At 45.4% G+C, this 24,407-nt stretch overlaps 1 protein-coding gene across 3 annotated transcripts in view; it reads left to right on the top strand.

Annotated features, from left to right (window-relative positions):
• Positions 1-24,407, top strand: part of SETD3 (SET domain containing 3, actin N3(tau)-histidine methyltransferase) — a 76,573-nt gene that overhangs the window by 38,090 nt on the left and 14,076 nt on the right. For all 3 annotated transcript variants that reach the window (XR_009695477.1, XM_061159399.1, XM_061159398.1), the window contains one exon: positions 23,961-24,019. Coding sequence is in view for 2 of the 3 variants with exons in the window: in XM_061159399.1 (XP_061015382.1) it covers positions 23,961-24,019 (59 nt within the window). In the remaining variant the exon portion in view is untranslated. The remainder of the gene's footprint in view (positions 1-23,960; positions 24,020-24,407) is intronic.

The raw sequence follows: 24,407 nt of genomic DNA, 5'->3' as shown, positions 1-24,407 counted from the left end.
CTAGGAAATGACTCTCTCATTCCCCCCTTTTCTTTTAGGAGACTTATGTTGCCTAGGGAAAAGGGGCGTCGTTCTCATTCCATAACTGCTTCCGAGCTGACAAGGGGCGTTGTCCCTAAATTGGTGAGGCAACATATTCTCCTAATCCTCATAGTGAGGATGTCTGATCCAGGGGCTCCAAGTAATAGTTGGAGGAGGCTGTGGCACTCATAGGAGCTCGGACAACTATTGGTAAATTAAAAGCTTTTAGACGGTTAGAAAACCCCATTATACAGTTACAGATGTAAGGCAAAATAGTCATTAAACCAAGTTAAAATCAAAATGAAAAGTCACATTATGTCCATAGTTACATCAGTCCATCTTAAGGTTGTTAGATGTCATCAGTTTAAGAAGAGGCATCACATGTGATTGTTGACGGTATTTGCAGACTTGGAGAAAGTCCTTTCCTTGAAGTGGAGATGTCCACCGTGGGACGCCTTCCACTGATGAAGAGGGGAGTGCTCCGCAGACCCAGCAGTTAGACCGATTGTGGAATGCAGCATAGGAGTGAGCCCAGGACAGGAAGGCATTGTCTTGAGGATCAAACGGCAGACTCAGGATTTCTGGAGTCAGCAGAACTAGGCTCACATAGATTGTCAGGCCCATCTGGTAAGGGCCTTCCCAGAGGGGCTCGAGGGATGAGCCCCCAGATCCCAATGTTTTTATGAGGACCTCGGTTCCTGGCTCAAATAGAGGCTTGCTGGATTCAGAGGCTGGGTCAGGAGTCGTCTCCCGGAGTTCTGTTAATGCCTTGTCCTGAAGGATCCCGGAAGAGCCCCCAAGATGAAAGGTTGTTGCTGAACAATGAGACGCGGGATTCTTGGCCTCCGGAGGAGATGAATTCAATCCAGGGCCAGAGACGAGGCTGGATCGCTCAGAGCTTTTGTGTAATAAAGTTTTATTAAAGTATAAAGGAGATAGAGAAAGCTTCTGACATAGGCATCAGAAGGGGGCAAAAGAGTACCCCCTAAAATATCTTCTTATAACAAGGGTGTTTTGCTGAATGCTGGCTTCTCCTCCCAGTCAGTGATGGGTGCTCTGGGGAGATAGAAAAGTCCTTTGAGACCCTTGTGTGGTGGGAGTTAGAGAGAGATGGGAGGAAGACAGCCGGCGGGAGACGTTGGAGAGCAGATGGTAAACTGAGGCCGCGACTGCTGCCTGAGCCCCTGGGGGCAGTCAGGTGGCGCCTGAGTTGGGGCTCGAAGGGCAGAATTGTCTGGCCAAGGGAGGGAAATACCATCAGCTGAGGGATGGCGTCAGGGGCGGCAGGATGTGTTCTGAGGATGGGAGACAGAGTGGCCTGCCGAGGCCGCAGCCGTGGAGTTGAGGCAGGTTGTGCAGGGGTGTGCCGCAGGGACCAGCTCCCCGAAGGTGGATCCGGGCGCCTCCCTGGAATGCCTGCAGCCTCTGTGGCTCAGGCCAGTGTGGGAGGGAAGAGCTGTGACCTCCGCAGTTGGGTTTATGACACCTGCTTAGGCGCCTCAGTTTCCACTGTTCCATCCCACCCTGTCTCAGCTGATATCAGGGGATAAAATGTGGTTTTAAAACATAGCGTCCTGTTAACCTAATTCACCAGAAGCCAGATTTGAGCATGTTTCAGTGATATCAAAAAAGAAAGCTCCAGTAGTGGACATAAAAGGCAGGAGGCAGAAAGGCCTGTTGCCAGGAGCTGGGAGGGAGGGAGGGAGACCACGGCGGCCTTGGGGACTGTGCCCTTCGTGTCGCAGGGTGCCCCGGGCAGCGGAGCGGTCACACGTCGCCTGGGTGTGTTTGCTTGCTTACAGATAACCTCGCTGCAAGGAAGCCAGAAGACCAGTTAGCCTGAGGAATTTGAGAAGTATTTAAAGGTGGAATTGACAGTGGTGACAAACTGGCTGAGAAGAGTTTGGGAGAGAGTTAGTGTAGGATGACCCTGTGGTTTCTGGAATAAAATCCTTTTAAGTTTAGTATGTTCCCCTTGTTCCTAAACTGATTTTCCCAACCTTTCTGTATTTCTAACCTTTGTGGTTCAGAAAGGAAACTTTTGATCCTAAATTTCTGGTTTATTCTAACTTATTTAAACCCAAGACACTGAAAGTAATCCTTGTATCTGAGTTTTCAGTCCAGACAGGTTTGTTTTATATTTTGGAATATATATTTCAAGCAGAAATCTTTTGTATGCAAAAGTCAAGCCTGGAGCAAATCTTTATTGTGAAATTATAAGCTTGCAAAGGTGAAGGTTTTAATGGAAGTGCTCACTCAACCTTAACCGTAGTGACATACACACAATAGCACGTCTGAACGAAGGGCTGTCAGATGAGCAGCTTTCAATTTAAATATATCAGTGATTTTCAGGCTGTCTCTAATGAGTTCTGAAATCTTTGTGTCAGTCTCATTTTTTTCCTTAAATGCTGTGAAGTCCTTTAAAATTAATAAGCCTGTTTTTTTTTTTTTTTTTTTTTTTATTTGATGGTGTTGATATCAACTGCTACCATCGGCTTAGAGGTCCTGGCTCTTGTGTGGTCTTCTGATTAGTCTAATGGGAGTTAGTTGCCGTAGTTTCTAGAACCAGAAGGACGGCAGCTTCCCGTTAGCAGGCCAGTAGCTGGAGGGACTACCTAGCCACGGCTGCTGTGTCTAAATGCTACCAGGTCGTCCCTGAGCGCGGGCAGTGTAGTCACAGGAGCAGTGTTTGAGTCGCAGCTGCCGTAGATGTGAGTGAAGCTTCCTCAGTGAGCGCAGTGTTGGACCGGGATGTATGGACCTAGGAGGAGTATTCCCAAACCGCGAAAGAGCCCCTGGGAAGGATGGGTCTCTCTCACACACACACATCACATCACATATCACACAGTCACACAGGAGTCCCAGTGCATCCAGGCCTTCCCCCGTTACCCGGCACCAGTGGTGTGAGAGGAGCCCTGGCGGGTGCTGGGCTGCAAGCCTGGTCTCTGGCCTCAGGGCGCTATCCTTCAAGCGGAAGGCTGAGCCCATCCCGTGAGAGGAGAGCGGAGCTGGGGAGGCACTGCCCAGAGGTGAGGGGAGCAGCAGCAGCAGGCCTGGGGGTCAGGAGAGGCTTCCAAGAGGCGGCGGGGTGCTGACGCTGAAGAAGGTCCAGGTTTGCTGAGGAGGGGAGGGACACAGCCTGGCCACTCTGCAGCCAGAGCCTGGTGTACGGGGGAGGGGGCAGAGGGAGAGAGGGAGGGGAGACAGGCTGGGAGGGAGCGAACAGAGCCAGCGTGCGGTGGCACCTCACTGGATGCATGCTGAATCCTCACCACCACCCTGCTGTTTCTGGCTGTTGTTCCCATTTGACAGATGAAGACATGGAGGCCTCTTTGCTGGTCCATCTGTTTCAGGACTTAAACTCACCCCTGTGGTTGGTACATGAGGCCTTAGATTCCCGCCTGAATCTGAGGCCCCTTCTCTGATGCCATGCTGACCTCACCTCGTACCCAAGGGAGCCGGTTGCTCACTCTATCGACACGTGTGGGTGCTCACAGCCCAGCCATCTGGTTTGCATTTCATCACAAGCAGTAGGAATGCTTCAGGCGTGCACGTGTGCCCCTGAGTCCTCTGGAAGTGAAAGCCCCTCAGAGGCAGGGCTTGGCCAGTGTCCGTCGGGCACCCAGAGCAGAGAGGGCTGGTGTGCAGTGAGAGCCAGGGGCCTGGTTCCCGGGGAAGAAGGAGAGCTCCTGGGTGAGGCCGAGAGGAGGTGGGGACCGCCCGCAGGGTCGGCACGTTTGGATGCCATTCTGGGTTTCCTTTAGAGTGTGTGGGCGGCACCAGCTTCCTGGACAGGCTGCTCTGGGAATGAAAAGCACGTGAGAACATAGCTGTGGGCCAAGTCAGACGCGCCCCGAGAAAGAGTCATCCCAAGCCGACTTCACTGACTGTTCTGCTTTTTATTTTAAAGAAGATACTTTGTCTCAGCAAGGCACTCACTCAGCCTGGTGCCGTAGCAGAGGAGTGCCTTGGACATGGTCGGAGAGGTGACGGTGGCTTCCAGCTGACTTGCTGGGCCTGTCCCGCCCACACTCCTGTTGGGGCAGCTCTGCGGACCTGGGAGGCATGCCGATCCCGTTTCTGGGTGATGAACAGCCAGGGAGACTCTGTGTGTAGACTAAGCCTCCCTTGATTCACGAAGCTGTCGGCCACGCTAGAAGGATGGGCTTGAACAGGAAGCGCTGGGAGGACTGGTGAGCGGACCTCAGAGCCCGCAGGCCTGTTCCCCGGCAGTGGCTCGCAGTGTCGTGAGCAGGGACCTGCCCTTCACGCTCCCTCAGTCTGTCACTGAAAAGGGGACCTGCCCTGTGTCCCCTGCGGGCGTGTGAAGCGCGGTGAGGAGTGAAGGGAAGCTGCTCCTCGGTAATAGAGCATTTTACAAAGGCCTGTTTTTAAGAGGCTGCCTGTCACTGCCCCTTGGGGGTTTTGAAGAGGCGAATCTCAGATGAGGTGTGAAGTGAGCTGCGTGGCCAGCCCTGGTTGCTCCTGGCTCAGAGGAGCATGGAGTGGCTGCTCCAGTCTCGGCCCGGTGGGTGCAGGGGGCTTGCTGTTCTCTCCTCAGCCTCCTGGGAGAAGTGAGACAGATGGGGAGAAACCGGACGGCAGCAGAGCATGCCAGTGACGGTTTATGGTGATGGAGGCTTTTGCTGGTTGGTACAAGGTCGGTTACCAAAATTCTAGACAAAAACTTAGAGGCAGGAAGATTTGAATGGTTTAAGATTTTATCACATAAAAATAGGCAGTACTGTAAAGACAGTAAAGGTCAATAATCGCTTCCAAACATTGAACATTATAAACTGTTTTTAAAGTGAGATTATCTTTAGTCTCCCCAGACATTATACATGGCAAGTAATTGAAAAAGTTAAAAATGATACAAATCTATTGATGAATTATGTCACATATAATGAATAGGCTTTTGAGTGCGTCAGTTATTTAAAGTGGTCAATATTGATAGAATAAATATATAGTAGAAAAAGTAAAGGGAGCAGCCCTCTAGTAACTCAGGTGAGTAACACTCATCATGTGACAAAGCTGAACAGTTTGGGAAATGTTCTGTTGACTTTTTAAATTGAGATTTAATTTACACTCACGAAGCACACAGGTAGCAGGTACAGATTCGTCTTTACACTAAATACCTGAACCGAAATCAAGATATGGAGCATCTCCTCATCCCAGGAAGCGCCCCAGACTCCTTTGTGCCCTCCCTGCCCCGTTTTCACAGGTGAGCCCTGGGGATTCTGTCACCAAGGGTTGCTTTTGCCTGCTCACCAGCCTCCTGGCATTAGGGTTGTGCGGTGTGACTCAGCTCTGCCTTCCTGTGCTGGGGGTGGCGTCTGTGAGCTCCATCCCTGTCGCTGGGGTGGCAGTGGTTTTGTGTCTGATCGCTGCGGTATAGTCCTCCAGTGTGTGAATTGTACCACAGAGCATTTATCCGTTCTCTTATGGGTGGACATTTCTGTGGTTCCTACTGTCGGTTGTTGTAAACGAAGCTACTATACATAATACTGTATATGTCTCCTTGTGGACATACGCATTCCTTTCTTCTGCATGTTCTTGGAAGAAGACTTAACTAGGGTGTGGGGCGGTCGTGTCTGTGACCACCCAGCCTCAGTAGACGTTGACAGACTATTTTCTGAAGCAGCGGGAACCAGTTGGTGGTGGGAAGCGTGCACGAACGTCCCGCTTGCTCAGCTCCTTCCCAGCCCTGGGCCTCGGGGCGTCCTGTGCATGTGTTCTGTCTCCTCATGGTCCCGACTTCTGTCCCCAGTGACTAGCAGTGCTGAGGGTGATCTCACCCACTTATTAATTACTTGGACACCTTCTTTAGGGACGTGCCCATGGCAATCTTATTCATTTAAAATAAAATTATAATAATATATTTTATTTAACCCAATATAGCCAAAAGATTATCCTTTAAAAATATAATCAGTGTAAGTGATTTATGATATATTTTAGATTTTTTATAATGAATCATCAAAGTCCAGGGTGTATTTTGTGGGGGGAGTACTATATTATGTTACTAAGCTTTCAAATTATGGCAAAATATATGTAATGTAAAATTTGTCAGTTTGACCATTTTTAAGCATACAATTCAGTGGCAGTAATTACATCCCTAATGTACAGCCATAACCTCTATCAAAATCTTTTCCTCACCATGAACAGAAACTCTGTAAATATTAAGCAGTAACTCCCCTGCCCCCGCCCTGTTCCATTATTTGTTTGTGTTAATAATTTGGCGTTTTCTTCTGTATGATGATGATTTAGTTGCTCAGTCGTACCTGACTCTTGCCACCCCATGGACTGTAGCCCACCGGGCTCCTCTGTCCGTGGAATTCTCCAGGCAAGACTGGAGTGGGTTACCCACTGGAGTGGGTTACCATTCCCTTCTCCCTTTCTTCTGGATGTGTGGCTTTCACACGACCTGTTTTGACTGTCTCCTCCCAGTCTGTGGCTCGCCTAGTCGCCTTCCTAATGATATCACTGGATGAACAGAAGTTCTTAATTTTAATGAAGTCTGATTTATCAGTCTTATCTTATTCTTAAGGTAGTGTTCTTAGTGTCCTTGTAACGAGTTCCTTGCCAAACCCAGGGGCTCTCCACCAAGAGCAGTCTTCCCTCGGGGAGAGAGGCATTTTTGACTCTCACAGCAGGGCCTGGGAGGCTGCCAAGCCTGCAGCACACGGGACATTCCCCACAACGCAGACTCATCTGGCCCGTAGCATCGGGAGTGCTGAGCTGGGGAGAGCCTGGCCTGGCCAGGATCATCAGGGTGTTCTTGTACATTCGCTTCTGGAAGTTTTCCCACCTTACCTTAAGCAGTTTAAGTCTGTGATCCATCTCTCTGTAACCCAGGTATATGGGATGAGAAGAAATTGAGAGAAATCTTGATTCTTCCACATCTGGGCCTCCAGCCTTTTATTTAAAACAAAATTCAACTCATTGTCAGGAACCGTACATGGAACACTTTCACATACAGAACTGAAGTTTTGGTGTTTGGTGGTCTAAAGGCCAGTGTTTGGAGCATGAAGTGAATGCCTGGCACGTGCAGAAACTGAAGGGTTTTTTCCTTTTCCAACTCCATTATTAAGGACTTAATAGAGTTTTTGTTACTGTGGTTTTTTAACTTTCAGGTTGCAACTGTAATGAAAACACCCACACAAAAGATGCAACTCACAAAAATAAACTGACTCTGACCTGTGCTGTTTTCACTAGACTGTTACTAGGTTCTTTGAGGGGATTCCCTGGTGGCTAAACTGGTAAAGAATCTGATTGCAATGCGGGAGACCTGGGTTTGATCCCTGGGTTGGGAAGATCTGCTGGAGAGGGGACAGCTACCCACTCCAGTATTCTGGCCTGGAGAATTCCATGGACTGTATAGGCCATGGGGTCGCAAAGAGTTGGACATGACTGAGTGACTTTCACTTACCTGGTTCTTTGCAGATAAGCGTCATGATTAGAATTTGCCAGACAGGGAATTGTTTAGTTTTTCCATTGTAATTCAGTTGGATTTCTACTTGTCAGGTCTTCCACAAAACTGACCACTTAAATATTCAAATCCTAGTAATTGGTAGGAGGAGGAGAACCTAACTTCACAAGTGGTGCCCTTAACCCGTGTAGACAGCTGTTCAGGAGGACGGCAAGGACAAAAAGGTTGTTGTGTGAATGTTCCCCTGTGTTTAATGTCGTGTCCAGTACATTCATGATATTCTTTAGAATCTAATTTTATATAAGAATTTATGGCTGTTGAGTGGTCAGATGGGGAAAAGAAATCATCTTATCTAGCATATGTTGTGGACAGGTAACTGCTTGCTGTTGAAACTGACCCTGTCAAGGGGATCTAGGGGCTTTAGGGTTAGATACTTAGATTTTGCTTTAAAATCCTTAAAAATACTATAATGTTGCTCTTTTAGGGCAACACTGGTTCCCCTTTTTCTCCGTATTTGTGTCTAGTGTGCGCCAGAGAGGTGCCAATTTGGAGTCAACACCTGGGTCTGAGTCACGGCTCTGCCTCTAAGTAAACCAGGGGTGGCTCAGTTTCCCACTTTGGTAGGGGAGGCACTGGCTGCTGTCCCACGTGGGTCCTGGAGGACTGACTGAGGAGTGACGAGCTCTTTGTGAAGTACAGATCCTCACAGAAATGGGAGGGGGCCCCCATTTGGTTCAAGGGCTTCCCTGATGGCTCAGATGGTAAGGAATCTACTGGCAGTGTAGGAGACCCGGGTTCGATCCCGTGGTTGGGAAGATCCCCTGGAGGAGGGCGTGGCAACCCACTCCAGTGTTCTTGCCTGGAGAAATCCATGGACAAACCATGGGGTCAAAAAGAGTCAGACATGACTAAGTGACTAACACACACCCACTTATTTGTGGGTCCACCCACTTGTTTGTGACGTGTGTTGTGTTTATACTGAGGCAGCACTTGAGATTAGGTGAGTAGATGTGGAAGGACCTCCCCTTCCTCGCTGGGTGACCTGGGGCTCATTTCTTCTGGGGCATCGTTCCTTACCTGTAAAATGGGGGTGATGGTGGTACCAACCTTATAGGAATCCCGTGAGGTTTAAGTTAGTTACACAGTAAAATGCCTAGGATATTTTATGTGCTTGGCACATAGTAGGTTCTCAGTGAATGTTAATTATTTTATTGTTACTGTAGAGTTGATTTGGATAACAATGAAATTCAGTGTCTGCCTCAGTCAGACCCTTTTCTGCACAGGCTGACCGGGCCTCTGGAAGCTGGTGTGATGAGTCCCTGACGTCGGGGTTGTGGTCCTCCACGCTGTGAAGCTGGGCGGGGATGATGGGCAGAGAGGGCCTGCTGCGGGAAGGAGGAGACATGAGAGCCAGGTGCCCCGCGTTTACCTGTGTCTTCACTGCTCAGCAGATTCAGAGTTTAATTGTTCGTTAATGAGTCACCTGTTTAATTTCACTAGTTTCTTTAATGGGGCCATTTCAACGTCAGAAGGGCAGAGAACAAACTTTCTTTGATTTTGTTTCTACTGCTCCGAGCCTGATGGCCCCTGATAAATGTATGTTGAGTAAATTCTGATGATCAATTATTTGCAGGTCAGGTCCCAAACTATGTTAGGGATCCTGAGAAAAAGTAATGTGGCCGAAAGAGTCATGTTAGAGGTTTTTAAGATCACTTTAGAGGAAAAAGTCATGTGGCTGAGTCTTTGGCCTTGGTGTCAGAGGCCTTTTTGACTTTTTTTTTCTTTTTTTTTTAAGTGAAATTATTTTTAAAATTGGAAACTATACGTAAATATAATAATAAATACACTGTAGCTTAAGGGGGAAAGTTAAGGTTTTGTATGTTCTATTTGGCAGAGTTTCAGTGACCTGGAACCTCAAGTGGGCAGATCTGGGCAGAGATGGGCCAGAAACCTCAGTCTGAAGTGTAGCTTCTCCCAGACTGCATCCTGCCACCGTGCATCTGTGTGCACATATGTACATGTGAGGCGTGGGGAGGGCTTGATCAGATAGCAGAGATCCTCACTGTCTCCTCCTTGGTGGCAGCTGGCAGTACACCCAGTTCCTGGATCCAACTCGAGTGAGGGTAAGTCACCTGGAAACTTGTTAGAAACAGTGCTTCCTGCACGCCGCTCTCGCGGTCTGTGGGTCTGGGCTGAGGCCTGGACGTTGCCCCCAGGGAGCAGCACCCTGGACTGTAGGACTCTGGAGTAGCAGAGAGCCTGCTGTTGGCGCCTGTCCAGGGTCTCTTACAATCCCCTGTATGCGTCACAGTTTTCATCTGTTTTACAGAACAAAACAGGTGTGTGGAACTGAAGAGACCAAAATAAACCCTTAAGCATATAAGATGGGCCTTATGGAGGCCTTCAGAGTGCCTGATTTTCATGAGGAGCTTTGGAAATTAAAGAGACTCAGATGGGTTTCTATATTGGACTGGATTCTGTTTGAGACTGCCAGTGTAGAAGCAACTGTTTATCACATCTTAACTAGCCAGTGTCTTTGTTCAGAGTACATAGCATATGTTTCAAAGAGCTTGGATGTCTGCAAGAGCTGTAAATTTAGGATTGAAATAGAGTATTAGTTTTCAGGTGACTGAGTGAATGCTGAGCTCAGATAGGGGCAGAAGGGACCAGAAACCATGTCATCACAGTCTTAATGGTCGTAAAGCTGACCAGATGCCCCTCGTTCTGAGCAAAGTCTCTGGCCTCCAGTTTGAGGTGAATTGAGGTATTTTGTCCACCTTTAGTTTCTGTGGTTTCTCTCTGTTTTCCTCAGAGTTTCCCCGTAGCTTCACTCCTGTTCTGTCTTCACCTTTCGCCCTTCTATCTGTGCTCTTGGTAATGGAATGCCCATGTGTCCTTGTTCTGTCACTTACTCCCTTTTCTGTTCATCTTCTTCCTTTTTTCTGGTTAATATGGTCACTTCCTCTTTCCTAAAAGGCAGAAAGGTGTGAACATTTACTGAAGACACTTGTTACTACAGCAGCTCCCAGCCCATCCTGACTCAAAAGGCATGTATGTGCTTGTGTGAACTTCCTTGAGAAGTTCTCCCAGGCCCATTTTTTTGTTTGTGTGTTTCTTAAAGGCTTAAAACAGTGCACTTTTATTGCCTCATGGTTGGTGTGGGAATCCAGGCGTGGCCTCTCTGGATCCTCCAGTCCAGGCGTCTCTCAGTCTGCAGTCAGCACATGCTCTCATTTGAGGGCTTGACTGGGATGGGATCCGTGTCCCGGCTCTCTCTCGTCATTGGTGGCAGGTCTCTGCCCCTCGGGGACGCAGTTCTTACTGCTCGTGGCTGAGGTCTTCCCACCTCAGACCTATGGTTTTGATCAGATTCACAAACTACCAGCCCCTTCCCCATACTCTCTATGTCCTTGGCTCTCTGTTTTGATTCACCATTTGGTAAATTACTTTACCTGAAGAAGACCTTCTTTGAGTTCCCTGGTGGCCCACTGGTTAGAATTCAGCAGTGTCAAACTGCTGTGGTCTGCTTCAGTCCCTGGTTGGGGAACTGTGTGGTGTGGCCAGAATATTAAAAAAATATAAAAAATCAGCTCCAAGAAGACCTTCATCATTTCTGTTAATTTACCAACGTCTACTAAAATCAAGTCCCTCCCCCTGGAAGAATACTAACTTACTGATGCCTCCTCAAGTACCAGCAAACCTAGGGGGGCGGGCACTGTCTTCCTGTTCCCGGTGAGGCTGCTGACCGATGGTGAAGGCCCCTGCAGAGCCAATGCCCTGGGCCCTGTCCCCTCCCCTGCAGGGTCCTCGCCCCCTCCTGCTGCTGCTCTGCACATGCTTTTCCACCCAGGACACCTCAGCCCCTCCTCGCGAACCCAGCTGCGGGGTGCTCTCTGCCCAGGACGCTTCCTACCTTCCCACTCGAAAACCTGATTCATGTGCCCCCTCCTCCGTGAGTCACTGCCTGACCTTGTTCCCAACAATGTCTGCAACCCCTTCTGTGTGATTCCAGCACACGGCATGTAGTCTGCCGTGACACATCGTGTTTTGCCCATCCGGACACCTACCTGTGATGATGTCATTGCCCCTGAGTGTGGGGAACCAGTCTTACTGATTGTCCCCCTTGGGGCTTGACCCATAGCAGGAACAGGAAGTGGGAACAGCGAACCAGGGTCAGCTGCTCGCTTGTGGCGGGTTCAGCAGGGGAGCCCAGGGCTGCCTCTGCTTGCCTCTCCTCCCTCCCTGCACCCCCTGCCGCCTGCCTGGCTGGATCACCCCTCTGCTCTGCCTTCCTCCTCTCAGCCTGTCCGTGGCCTTGTCTTACCCAGCACACAGGACGTGCCAGGAGGGTAGTAGAAGGCCAAGACATCCTGTTCACTTGTTCCCCATCGGGTACAGCCTTCACTCCAGAGCGGGCACTCGGTAGTGTTTGTTGAACAAGTTAGTGAGTGAATGAAGGAATGGAGCAACTCAAGAGCAGTTTAATATGGTATGAAGTCAAATGCTAGGTGGTATTTTGCAGACTTCAGTTTTAGAAATGCAGAGGTCACTGGAGGTCATCTGACGATTTGAAATAAGAGGAATCTTAAACTGTCTTAGGGTTGGCAAAGTGAATCACTGGACAGGGAGTAAATCATTCTACTCTGGAAAGTAATACCAAACACTAGTTGTGAGAATTGGGGAAACTTTTCCACATCACATTTTTTTTTCAGGGATATATAAGATTACTTCCAGGTTTTTGCAACATTTTTTTTTTAGAAATTAGGAGATGACTGAAAAAAACAATGGTCATTTTGCCGAGCATGGAGTCTTAATTGACAAAGCTAATGATCTAGAAAAACCTATGTTGGAAAATGTCACATTATTATAGGCGTCTGCAAGTGCAGATGGGAAAACAGGTTTTTTTCTTTCTGTAGCAGATTCATTAAGTGTTTAGAAAGAGGTTCTCTCTGCACCGCCTTCCCCAGCCTGAGTCTCTTGAGACTAACTCTGAAACCCTTGTCGTCTGTTAGGAAGGAGGCGTATGCACTGCCCTTTATAGCAGACCCCGGGGCTCCGTGCCACCCTCTCTCAGCCTCTGATCCCGGCCCAGGAGCATCGTCAGGAGTGTGCAGGTGACCGTCAGCTCCCAGACAGGCAGCCCCCGCCTGGCCAGAGAGATGCCTCGTCATGCCTTGCTGACCGGCTCTCCCCCAGGTGGTGGTTCAGAGTCTCCGCAGTCCTGAGCTGCCCCCAGGCTCCCCCCGCTCCTGCTTTACTAAGAGAGAGCTCAGAGCTGGCGACAGGCACCCCTCCTGTTTCTTGCTATCTCCAGCTCAGTTTCTCTGTGTCTTCGCCTCCCTTGGTCTCTCTGTGGAGGAGTCCTGGCCAGCAGTTAAGATGAGCCTGGTGGCCCGTGCCCGGGTCTTGTGATGTCGCTCTGGATGCTGTCTCTCCATCCCCATCTTTCCTTCCTTCCCGGTTGTGGCCCCTGGGTTTACACAACGTCCCTGTGCCTCTGAGATAATGTCCTGTCCCCTCGGTCTTCACTTACGGCATTTACCAAGAATATTCTACATGTGAGAGTTCCTCAGGCTGCTGGGTCTGGGTGCTCCCACCGCCAGCGACGCGCCCTAGTGGGTCCCATCCTCCAGTCCTCCCGCCCGGGCCTCCTGCCGCCCTGCAACCTTGGCCTCCCCGAGCTCCTGCTGACCGGTCAGGCGCTCTCCCCCGCGCTTCTGTCACTGCCCTTCCTGCCCCTGAACAGGGGTGCTCCCCAACTTTTGGGACTCTGGGTTAGGGTTAGACCTGGTTTTCAAAACACAGTTCTAAAATATTCTCTCATCTCTAACTATAATCAGAAGTCATCTTATGTCAAAAGGTAACTTTAGCTAATGTATTCAATTCCTTGCTTTTGGTTCCAAGTGAACAATTTGATAATTGCCTGTTTTGTAGGTAGCGATTAAAAGCTGTGTACTGGTTAAACTGTTCTCTCACTGGAAATTCATTTCCAGATATTGACTGCTCCAACAAAATGGTGTTTAGTGGTGTTATTCTCAGAAAGTGAGACAGCATTTTCTCTGATAAAAACGAGAATGAAATCCATCTCATAACTATTGATCAGTAAAGCATTTAATTACGGAAATATAAGGCAAAGGATTTTTTTTTTTTTTGGTGGGAAAAGAAGTAGATTTGCATTTTCTTGCTTGTCCTGCTGGGCTGTCAGTTGGCTGGTTCTCAGAGGTGGGAGCCGAGCAGAGTCTGGTGCAGGCAACCCTGCACAACTTGATCAGCCCTTAAACCTGCTCAATTTCATACCCGGTTTTGTTTCAAGGTAGACTCTTAACTACAGAAGAATTTTTCTTTATGACTTTTTCTCCATTAGAAATTTTAATGCCGATAGAGAAATAGCTAATAAATACCAATGACATCTTAGTGACACTTTCTTAATTTTTATTTTTTGATAGAACAGTGCTCGAAAGAGTTATGGACTCTTGAAACGAGAGTTTTTTTTTTTTTTTTTTATCAACTGAAGCGGAATATAAAATAATTTTGCTTAATCAAAAAGAAAGCTCTCAGCTACTTTACCCAAAGGCATGGGCATTTTAAATTATATTTGGTTAGTCAAGTGAGTTGTCTTGACTTACTGTAATAACATTTTAGTGTGACTCTAATAAATTATAGCCTATAATTCAGTTTATTGCAGTTTTAATGGGGGTTTTTTTTTTTTTGCCAAAAAATGTTAAAATATTTGTTTTCTTTGTCAAATCTCAGGGTGATATGTTTGCAGGTTCCCTTTTCAGGGGATACAGAAAAGGTTTCTACACTTTTCTCGGCATAGTTCTTTGTCAGTGACATACTGTTCACCTCTACCTCCTCCTCTCTCTCTCGGTCTGTCTGCCTGTCTGTCTCTCTCCTGGAGATGCAGGGAGCTTTCCTGTGTACCAGGCCGTGGGACAAGAGTTGTGTGCTCGCCTCGTGTTCCGTGGCCTCCGTGCCTCTCCTCTTGGTTGTAATTTTGCTCTACTGACAGGGACCCAGAGAAACAGCGCTGGGGATTTTCTCTCTGATGGGCCCCTCTTGAGCACTGTGTTAAGTGTCGGACCAGGGGAAAGGAAGGGATGGGAGTGCTCCTGCGGTGGAGGGGGGCCAGCACCCTCACCAGCGGCCATGTTCTCTCTCTCACACCCCAGCGCCATCAGGGTTGGTGGAGACGCCCCGACCTCGGCGCTGTGATCTCAGCCTCACACCCTCACCACCTTCCTGGTGACCAGCAGCTGGCTCTGTGCCTCAGGGACCTTTACCCTAGATTCTGTTATCATTGGGGTTTACCAAAGTAAACTCGCAGCAGCTGGTGACAAAGGAGCATACATGATGTATGGGCTCATATGACGTGCCTCAGAGTGTGGAGGTTCCAGAGGCTTGCTCAGTTGTAGGGACCCTCCTGAATCCTTTGGATCGATGCATTACATCAGAAGTTGGCCCATCTTTATCAGAATCCCAAGTCTGAAATATGTGGGTTCTCAGATTCCGTGGCACAGCCCTGGGGTTCACTTCTTACTGGCTGCTTGTGACTTCTTCAACTTCCTTTAGGCTTAAAGGCAGAAAATTTAAGGGACCAAAGTTCATTTCTAACAACATGACAACTAGGAGAATTGAAAGTAGCCCAAAGAGATAGTGCCTGTGTAAGAACGTGGAGATAATACTGGTTTAATGATTGATTAAAGCTGTGGGGTGTCTTAGAGGCTATTCAGAGTTATCATGAAATGATAGGGGTTCCAGATAACGTGGTATTGGAAGTTGTCGGAACACCAATGTGGCATAATTTTAATGAAGAAAAAAATACCAGAAAGTGAATTCCAAATATGACCCCTGTGTTTTAAAATGTATTGAAGGAAAAGAGTATACATCTCTACATGTATTTGGTACACGTGTGTTTTCTGGAACCAGGGTTCTTCACTTCCAGAATGACCAGGAAATTGGGCTAGATGATCTCTACGTCAGCACCTGGGTCTGAGATTTCACGACTGTAGAGAGTGACTTTCAATATGGTGTCCTTTCTGGTAATTGGAAATAACAGATTCAGTCTTAGTTTTGCTAATACTGCCTGCCTGTAAGCTTTGCAATGTCCTTAAAATATCTCTGTGCTTGTGCTGAGCACTAAAACTTTAGTGTTCATTTATTTATTTGGCTGTGCTGGGTCTCTGTCCCTGCGTGGGCTTTCTCTAGTTGTGGCTGGCGGGGGCTCCTCTCTAGCTGCGCTGCACAAGCTTCTCACTGTGGTACCTTCTCTTGTTGCGGAGCGCTGGCTGGCTCTAGCTGGGCTTCACCAGCTGGGGCTCCCGGGCTCTAGAGCGCAGGTTCAGTAGTTGTGGTGGATGGGCTTACTTGCTCCGTGGCAGGTGGTATCTTCCCGGATCAGGGATTGAACCTGTGTCTCCTGAATTTTGGCAGGCGATTCTTTACCACCGAGCCACCAGGGAAGCCCTCTGTGCTGAATTTTAAATGAGAGCAATATTTATCAAGGATTTTTCTATTTCTAGCATTTCAACAAGAAAAAATGTATTTACCGTATCAGAACGTAAACTTAATTTATATAAGTGGTACAGCTAATTATTCTGTGCCTTTCAGTAAATTCCAGAAAACTGTTGCCTGGCCATTATCCCGCCCCTGTCATTTATTAACTGGGTAATAACCTTGGACACACTGTTGATTTCTCTGTCCCTCAGTTTTTGCAGCAATGGAGTGGGCCTAATCATAGTGCCTATTTCCTAAGAAGCAAGATGTATGTAGTACATGTCAAGTTCACAAGAGTTCCTTGCACTGAGGGTTTAGCAAATGGTGGTTGTTAATAGCGTCACCAATTGAATATATGAATTGGAGCAAACTCTGAGAAATAGTGGACAGAGGAGGACAGAGGAGCCTGGCGTGCTGCAGTCTGGGGTTGCAGAGAGTCGGAGAGAACTTCGCGACCAAACAACAGTCCCTCCCTCTCTGCCACCCGCCTCCCTCTCTCCTTCCTTTTCAGTTTCTCTGACTCTGACCTTGTCTGGGACAAGGTCTGTTTGCATCTCTAAGTGTCAGTCCAGAAGATGGGCTTCATCATGGTGGTCAGAATTCTCTCCTCTTATGAATGACTGGTGGCCCCTATCATGCTAGCTTGATTAACTTAGAGTCCACAGACTCTATCCTGAATTGTTAAAATCTAAAGTAGCTGAAATGAAAAGTAGAATACTGTGAAGCTGATGATAAATAATTCTAGCCTGCTCTTTTGATGCAGGTATAATCATCTAAAATGATAACTGCTTTTACCACTCTATTTGTTTCTGGTTAGGGATAAGCTGAGAAGTTGCAAATATTGCTTTGGAGTTGTTATCTTTTTGCAGACCAGAAAAGAGAGACAATCATGGTTTAGAGTCCTTAAGTTGACCCATCTGTTGAGGTATTTGGTGGAGAGGAGTGTCAAAGGCAAAGAAACCAAAAGATTTAAGAGCTTAGAAGATAGAGGTCTCTTGTCTGGCCCCATTTTCAGATTCAGAGGCTCAGGGTCAGGTCATCTGAGGTGACCAGGAAGGACACTGCTGTCTTTAACGGTGTGCCTCTGCTGGGGTGCATGGGGGTGTGCTGGAGGGACACTTGTTGACCATTTGGAGCAGGGAACAGCTGGGCTTGGTCCATTTTGCTCCTCAGTGGATTCTTTCTTTTTAATTGGAGTATAGTTGCTTTATACCGTTGTGTTGGTTTCTGCTGTAGAGCAGTGAGAATGTGTATACACGTATGTTGTGTGTATATACATGACATTATGTGTTGTGTGCATACATGTGCCCCCTGCCCTTTGAACCCCCTCCCACCCTCTGGGTCACCCCAGAGCGCCGAGCTGAGCGTCCCTGTGCAGTGCAGCGGCTCCCACCAGCTATCTGTTTACACACGGGAGTGTGTGCGTGGGAGTCTCCGCCTCCCAGTGCATCCTGACCCCTTCGCCTCCTTCCTGCATCAGCACTTCCGTCCTCCACGTCTGCGTCTCTGTTCCTGCCCTTCTGCGTCTCTGTCCTGCCCTGCAAGTAAGTTCATCGGAGCCGTTTTTTTAGATTCCGCAGATTTTTAAACTAGAGCTTTCTCGAGTAAACGTGTTTGAAGGTAGATTTGGAGGAAACAAAAGAGAGAAGATTCTTTGGCCCTATGGTAGAAAAATACTCCATTCATGAGAGATGGAAGTCGGAGGCAGAGGAAACCCAGGCCTGCCTCTCTGGAAGCGTGTGGGCGGTGTCTCTGTGCGGCAGCGGTGCGCACAGGGCCCGGCTCCTCTGAGAGGAGCGTGGAGACCAGGTACCCAGGGCTGCAGTCTGGGCACAGCCAACTCGCCTGGTGACCCTGGTGGTGCCGCTCGTCGGCTCTCCTGTCATGGAGGCCACAGCGGGTTCATGCAGAAGTCCTGTGAGCCCGCGATGGCCGCTCTCCCCACTGCCCAGGGCAAAGGGCAGGTGGAGTGTTTGCCTTTCACGGGGGCAGGCGGGCAATGAGGCGCCCGCGAGACACTGGGGATTCCCTAGTGGTCAGAAAGGACATGGCCCCTGCCCCCCGTGCCTCCTTGGGCCAAGAAGCATAAACCGCATGTGCACGTGTGTGTGTACACATGCACATACACATACACACGCACGGTGGGAGAAGGGCACAGCGCTGGGCCGACACAGTGCGGAAGCCCGGAGGTGGAGGGAGGGCATCTGGGTGTACCTTCGGGCGTCACCTTTCTTTTTAAAGTCGCTTATCTGACTGCAGCCAGGCAGGCCCCCCGAGAGTGGTGACAGCGTCCACCTCTCGGAGCGTTGTGTACCTCTCAAGACAGACAGTAAAGACAATGTTTGTTGAATTTCTAGTGCTAACCTATTCAACTCTTTTCGGAGTCAATGAATATTTGTTGAGTGAACAAATGATTGACAGTCAAAAGTGTAGATTGATTATAACTAAATTTGATTCATGGATGATTGCCCCTCTTCAGGGAATGCAAATGGTAACCAATAAAGTTTTTAAACAGGCATATCTTTCGCAGTGTTTTAGTAGGTTTCAGTTTAATCTAAACTGGATGTAGGTTACAGATTTCAGTGTTTCAATTAAAAAAAAACAATTCTTCCATCACAAAGTAATTTTATAAATTTATTGAAGAGTGTTGATGTTTCTCCACTAATCTCATTTTCTTAATTAAAAATTTTTATTTTAAGGTAATACATATTTGCTATAGAAATGAAATATATATATATATAAGCAAAAGGCAAACAGTTTAAATTTAATGTGTATTGATGTATTTATTTGATCGTATTGAGTGAATTCAGAGAACTTTATGATGAAAAATTCCCTAAAGAGTTGGATGTAATCTGTGTTTAAACATAAAAGTCTTAAAAATTGATTTTTTTCCCTCAAGAGCCAAATGTATGAACCAAGCGTTCTTTGATTCTGATTTATGGTCATCAAAACTAAATTCTAGATTCAGTAGATATTTTGCAATTTGTCATTCTGTTAAACTGTATTCTATCCACTTAGAAAATGAAATATGAGCAGGAGGGTTGACGGACCTACTAGAAATCGCTGCCTGACAGCGCTTCTAATTAGCCTACTTTTGGAGCTAGAAGGGGAAACTCAGTGTTCTAAGTGTAAATTTTCCTTCTCCTCCTCCCCTGTCCCCTGCCTTTTAGTATGTATGCCAAATGCAACCTATGACGTGTTATAGCTGGAAAGTTCTAATTGCGTGTTGCTGTGGTTTTTAACCAGAGCAAACTAGGTACAATTTCTAAATTGTATTTTGTCATTCCTGATACTGTAGAACCATTAATAAGTCACTGAACTACCATATATAGTTTTCAAATTAACAATTGATTATATATTATAGCAGGCTATAAATTTTTTAAAATATGGTATTTAAGAGTCTTTTTTTTGAACTGTGCTACTTTCCTTTTAATATATTTAAATGCCTCATGGAAGGTGATTATTAAATGTGTTCAACTCAGTTTCCATATAAACACTGGTCAAGGTTAGAGATGAGGATTTTTTAGAAAAGTAAAGATCTAATTTTGAGAAGTGTTTATGTCCTAGAGACATTTATGTGTCTTAATCCTTTTTATTTTATTTTTTAATTTCCTTAGAGGATGTTGAATCTTTCTTCCAGATAAATGTGTGGCTTTTTAAAAAAGAATTGTTTTAGGAAATACCTCTCCATGTAGTTCTCAAAGTGCTTATCTTTATTTTTGAAATGTTTACTGTCAAATGTTAAAAACAAAAAACAACTTTAACTCAAATGTATTTTGTTTCATGTGCAGAGCTGTTTCAGAGCCGTTTCATACACTAGATGCTTTTGAATTAGGAATTCACATAATAATGAATTCTGCTTATTTTGCTTCTCTGCGAAGGTTTGTTGTGTGAGCTTAAAATAAGACTGCAGCTGATTCGTGCAGCACATATTAACTGTTTATTTAGTTTAAGTACATGACTGTATCTTTCATTTCTGATCAACCTGAGGAATTTGCATGCTACACAGCAGCCATCTTCTTTTATACTTTATTAAATATCTGTCAATTATAAATATCAAGGTTTTACATTAATGTCAAGATAGTACATCAAAAATTCATGGAATATGTGACTTTTTCCAAGGGTATTTAATACTTAATGCATTTGTGTCATTTTTCTTTCTAGAGATATTGACAGGTTTTATTAAGTGTTTGTTAGGGAGATTTCATTTTTATCAAGGGACTATAAAGAGAAGCTGCATGCTAAATCAATTTTTTAAAGCCAGAATATTGTTCATTTTTTTCATATTCAAACTCTTGTAATCCATAGGTTTTTTATTTAAATTTCTTCTTGGTTTATTTTTGTTTTATGTGAGTGATAGTTCAAGACAGAACTTTAATAAGGATGAAATATGCTGACTGTAGTGGTTTTTAATTTCCTTAAGCATAGCTACCAGACCCATGCAATATGGTAAATTCTTCAAAATGTCATACTTACATATTTAGCAATATTACTTCTTTTTATTGAAGCCAAACAAACGATTTTAGATATTAATCTTTCCCAAACACAGTGATTATTTTGTACTAGGTACAGTATTATTGTGTCTCATCTGAAACACCTCCTCTGATGGAAGAGGGACCGGGGAGGGCTTCCCTGGGCTGCCGGGCTTGACATGAGCAAACAAGAATCCTCTTTTAAAAGTGAGCTCTGCAGGGCTTCAGGTCTGATCATGAGCTGCAGCAACTGTTCATATCTCAACTTCAAATATTTATAATGCATAAGAAAGTGAAAATATCAATCACTTAAAAAATCTGCAGAAGATCTATGGCTGGTTTCTAAACTGCATTTATGGAGTCACTGTTGTTCTAGCCAGACAGCCCCTCCCCATCCAGCGTGTAGGTAGGTACATCCTGGAAACAGCTATCTCAACTTAAATCAATTAGCCACATTTTCTGCTTTCATTTAGATTTCTATTTTTAAAGTACATGTTAGGACTGGCTTCTACTGGAGATAAACAAAATCCTTATAGGATTTCGCTCTATAAAGTGAGGAGTGTTCAGTTATCCTCCCCATAAAGTATAAGTGTAATAAGTTTCATCCAAGAACATTTTTAGAAACTTGCAAGTAACTTCAGATTAATATTGTAATTTTTTGGAAGATGTATTTTTAAACCTTGAGACTTAATGTGTTTAAAAAAAAAATCTGTCCAAAGTTTAAACAGTGTCTGCATTAGACACATTTCTTATTCTTGTTTATTTTTTCAGGGTATGTTAAAATACTTATATTTAAAGTTAAATGCCTTTCACCCATGCAAATCATTTCAATATTTGAATGTTTCAAGATCCTTGTGAAAAAACTATTATATATCTAAAGGGGAAGGTTAGATTTTTTTTTTTTTTTTTTACAAACCAAATTTCTCTTGAGTAAATCTGAGCTAGTAGCCACTCTGGATAAACCCAGTTTTGGCTTAGGATAAGTTGCTCTGAAGGCCTCTTACCCTGGGAAATACTGTTAATTCAAGAACCCTGCAGCGCCGATGTATTCCACCATGACGCCAGTAGGTGGCGCTGATGTCACAGTGGTGAGCCCCATTGAAATGGCAGTTACTCGCCTTTCTCTATAGCCTCAAATTCCGCTTCAGTCTAACTGTTAAGTGAGTGTGTTTGGCAGAACACATATATTTCTTTAAACCAGAATTACATACAGTGGGCACACCTTATTTTTTAAGCACATAAGAACAACTGTTTCTAAGAGATTCTGCAAATATTACATAACTCTACAGCCAAAATAATCTTCAAAATTAATCTGCAGAAAACATTTGCACATTTTTTTTTTCCTTGAGTTTTCTTTACGACTTTGCCAGGACAGTGAACATGAACTTATATTTTTGGTAAGAAATGTATATAAATAGTAGGAAGGAAGACAGTTTTGCGAGTTAATTTTCCATCTTTTTGGTCCTTAGGGAGGTGGCCCTTGTTTGAAGAGTTTTCATAGAGTCCAAAGCTATTTAAAGATGTTTGAGTGTCTGGAGCATTTTTCCTCAAGTCATTGTGACATTCAGCGTTCTAATTTTGAAAACTGTCATCTTTCTCCAATAGGTCAAACTTTTTGAGGGGGAGGGGTCAAATTTTTAATACTTAGGGGTTTTAGCATTGGAATTTACCAACTTTCAAAAATACTGTAGTGCATTCCACAGTTTAAATGAACTTAAAATATTTTAAAATGACAAAAGCAGCAATGCTTTCTCACCACCTAGAGTTTGAGGAGAGATGGGCTGTGCCGCATTTCTAGTAGGTCAGACTATGAGAAACTTCATTTCATTATAAGTGAAAGGAAATTCTAGCAATAGAATAGAAATATAGAATTTCCTTTCTTTAAAGTTTGGAAGCTTTTCTATGGTACTTATCACAGCTTGGAGTGTAGAGAAGTTCCTGTCTGCTGAATTTATATTTTTATGAGAAAAAAACGCGAGCACCGTTGTGGTCAAGTTCCATAATTAAATGGAAAGCATCTTTCGGAGTCTTGAGCACAGCCTTACATCTTATCTATTCAAAGAAGAGGTAACGAGAAGCTTCTCCCATCTTTGCTGCGCTTGACCATGGTATAGGGTTTTGTGTTTTTTTTTTTTTTTAAACCAGAAACAGGATTGCCTAATCTTCCTAGTTAGGAAATGTAGCAAGGGAATGCTCCTGGGCAATAGGATATTTTTATGTTAAATGGCATCTTCTTTAATTTCATTTTTATTATCACAACATTTACATATTGTGTAACTGTATTTCCTAATGTTGACTTTTCTTCCAAAGGGTTAAAACTGGGTTGAGGGTTAGAGGGGAGAAGCAGGCACCTGGGAGCTAGCACCCAATTGGCAGCCTCTTGTAATATATAATTTGCCTAAAATTGCGCGCGGAGCACCAGCTTTTGTTTTCTAATTGATTTACGGTTTGAGCCACTTTTACCTCATCCCCCACTGTCCTGCGTGCGGTGCCAGCGAGTACATTACAGTGAGCGATGATAAATTGCCGTGCACTTGTGATGCTAATGCGTCAAGAGTAAAAACTGCATACTACATGGGGCTTCATGCATTAACAGTGGTGCAGGGACAGTGCAGCCGATTCCATGTGTGTCCCAGAAATCACCATTTGTTCATTTGATCACTTACTGCAATCTGTCTATCAGCCTGTAATGGAAACTGAAGATTAAAATTATACTGTTACAGCTTTTAATTTCTTAATTGAGACAAAGTTTTTTACGTGCTCAAAAGGTCTAAGGTGTGCGGGGGAGAGTGTTACGGAGCGAGAACCTGAGATGTTTAAAATTTTCTCCAGTGTGTGAAATTTGGGATATTTTCATCAAATGATCCTTTGTCTAGAGAAAAAAAAAAAAGTAGTGAAGTTTAAATGTGCTGATCTCAATTTTATCTTCATTATGTTTGTTTGTAAAACTTAATTTATAATTTACGGAACTGTATTTTTTCTTGATTTTCTGTACTTGAGCTGCATCTGCCATGTGTGTGATTCATTTGCCCATAACAAGTTGATTTCCTTCTAAATGATTTTAAGTCAGAGATTAATGAGAGAAGTTTCAGTTTATTCGAGTACCTTTAATTGCTCCTTTTACTGAGGTAAGGAGATTTGGACTCTTCGTAAGGGCCTTACCGCACATTAGGATGTGGAGGGAGGTGGGACCTGACTTAGGCTCCGGGTTTCTGTGTTGATCAGATACTCAGAGTGTGGGTGTGCCTACCTTTTGTAAACTCAGTCCACCTTAAATTTTATTTTTGTGCCTTGTCTGTGGGCCCTGGTATCAGAATACAAGCAGCAGATTTATGGCGGCTGCTGGGCACAACAAATTAAGTTGACAGTGATGTATGAGCGCATAATAGCACGATGAGCCCTCAGTAGCGCGGCTGGACGCCTCCTGCTTCATTTGGCTCTTGTTAGGATCCGTTAGGCAGCTAAATAATGAAATTCTGCTGACTGATTTCTGTCTTCCCTTTTTCTCTTTTCACCTCTGCTTTCTAAAACTTCCTCATTCCCAGACCCATCCTCATGCCCACAAACTGCCCTTGAAGGACTCCTTCACATACGAGGACTACAGGTTGGTGTGTGGGAGGGTGATGGGGGGTGTTGTGTATGTGCAGGAGGCATATGTGTCGGAGGGTGGTTCCTGAGTGATTTTGGGGTCTCAGAAGCGCCAAGAGCTGTGCTAAGAAGTGATTGGCATGACCACTTAAAGCCTGTAAAAAATGTCTTTCCCAAGTTACCCCGGACAGCTGGGGTAAGTAGCCACATCTTCATAGCCATGTGGAAATTTCCACTAACCTGTATTGGTGGGGATTAGTTGTTGTAGCCAAGTGCTGCCCGGGATTAACATTAGTGTGGGGTGGTCGTGGGGATCTTTTTTCTTTCTAAGTAGACTATTTTAGTGCTTTGACGTAGGGGCTTTTTTTTTTAAACAAAAAGATTCAGTGTAGTTCACAGCATAA

Source organism: Dama dama, chromosome 13 (assembly GCF_033118175.1).
Source record: "Dama dama isolate Ldn47 chromosome 13, ASM3311817v1, whole genome shotgun sequence".
Lineage (NCBI taxonomy): Eukaryota > Metazoa > Chordata > Mammalia > Artiodactyla > Cervidae > Dama > Dama dama.
Note: the sequence above shows the minus strand (reverse complement) of the source record. Positions and strands in the feature narration are given on the sequence as shown.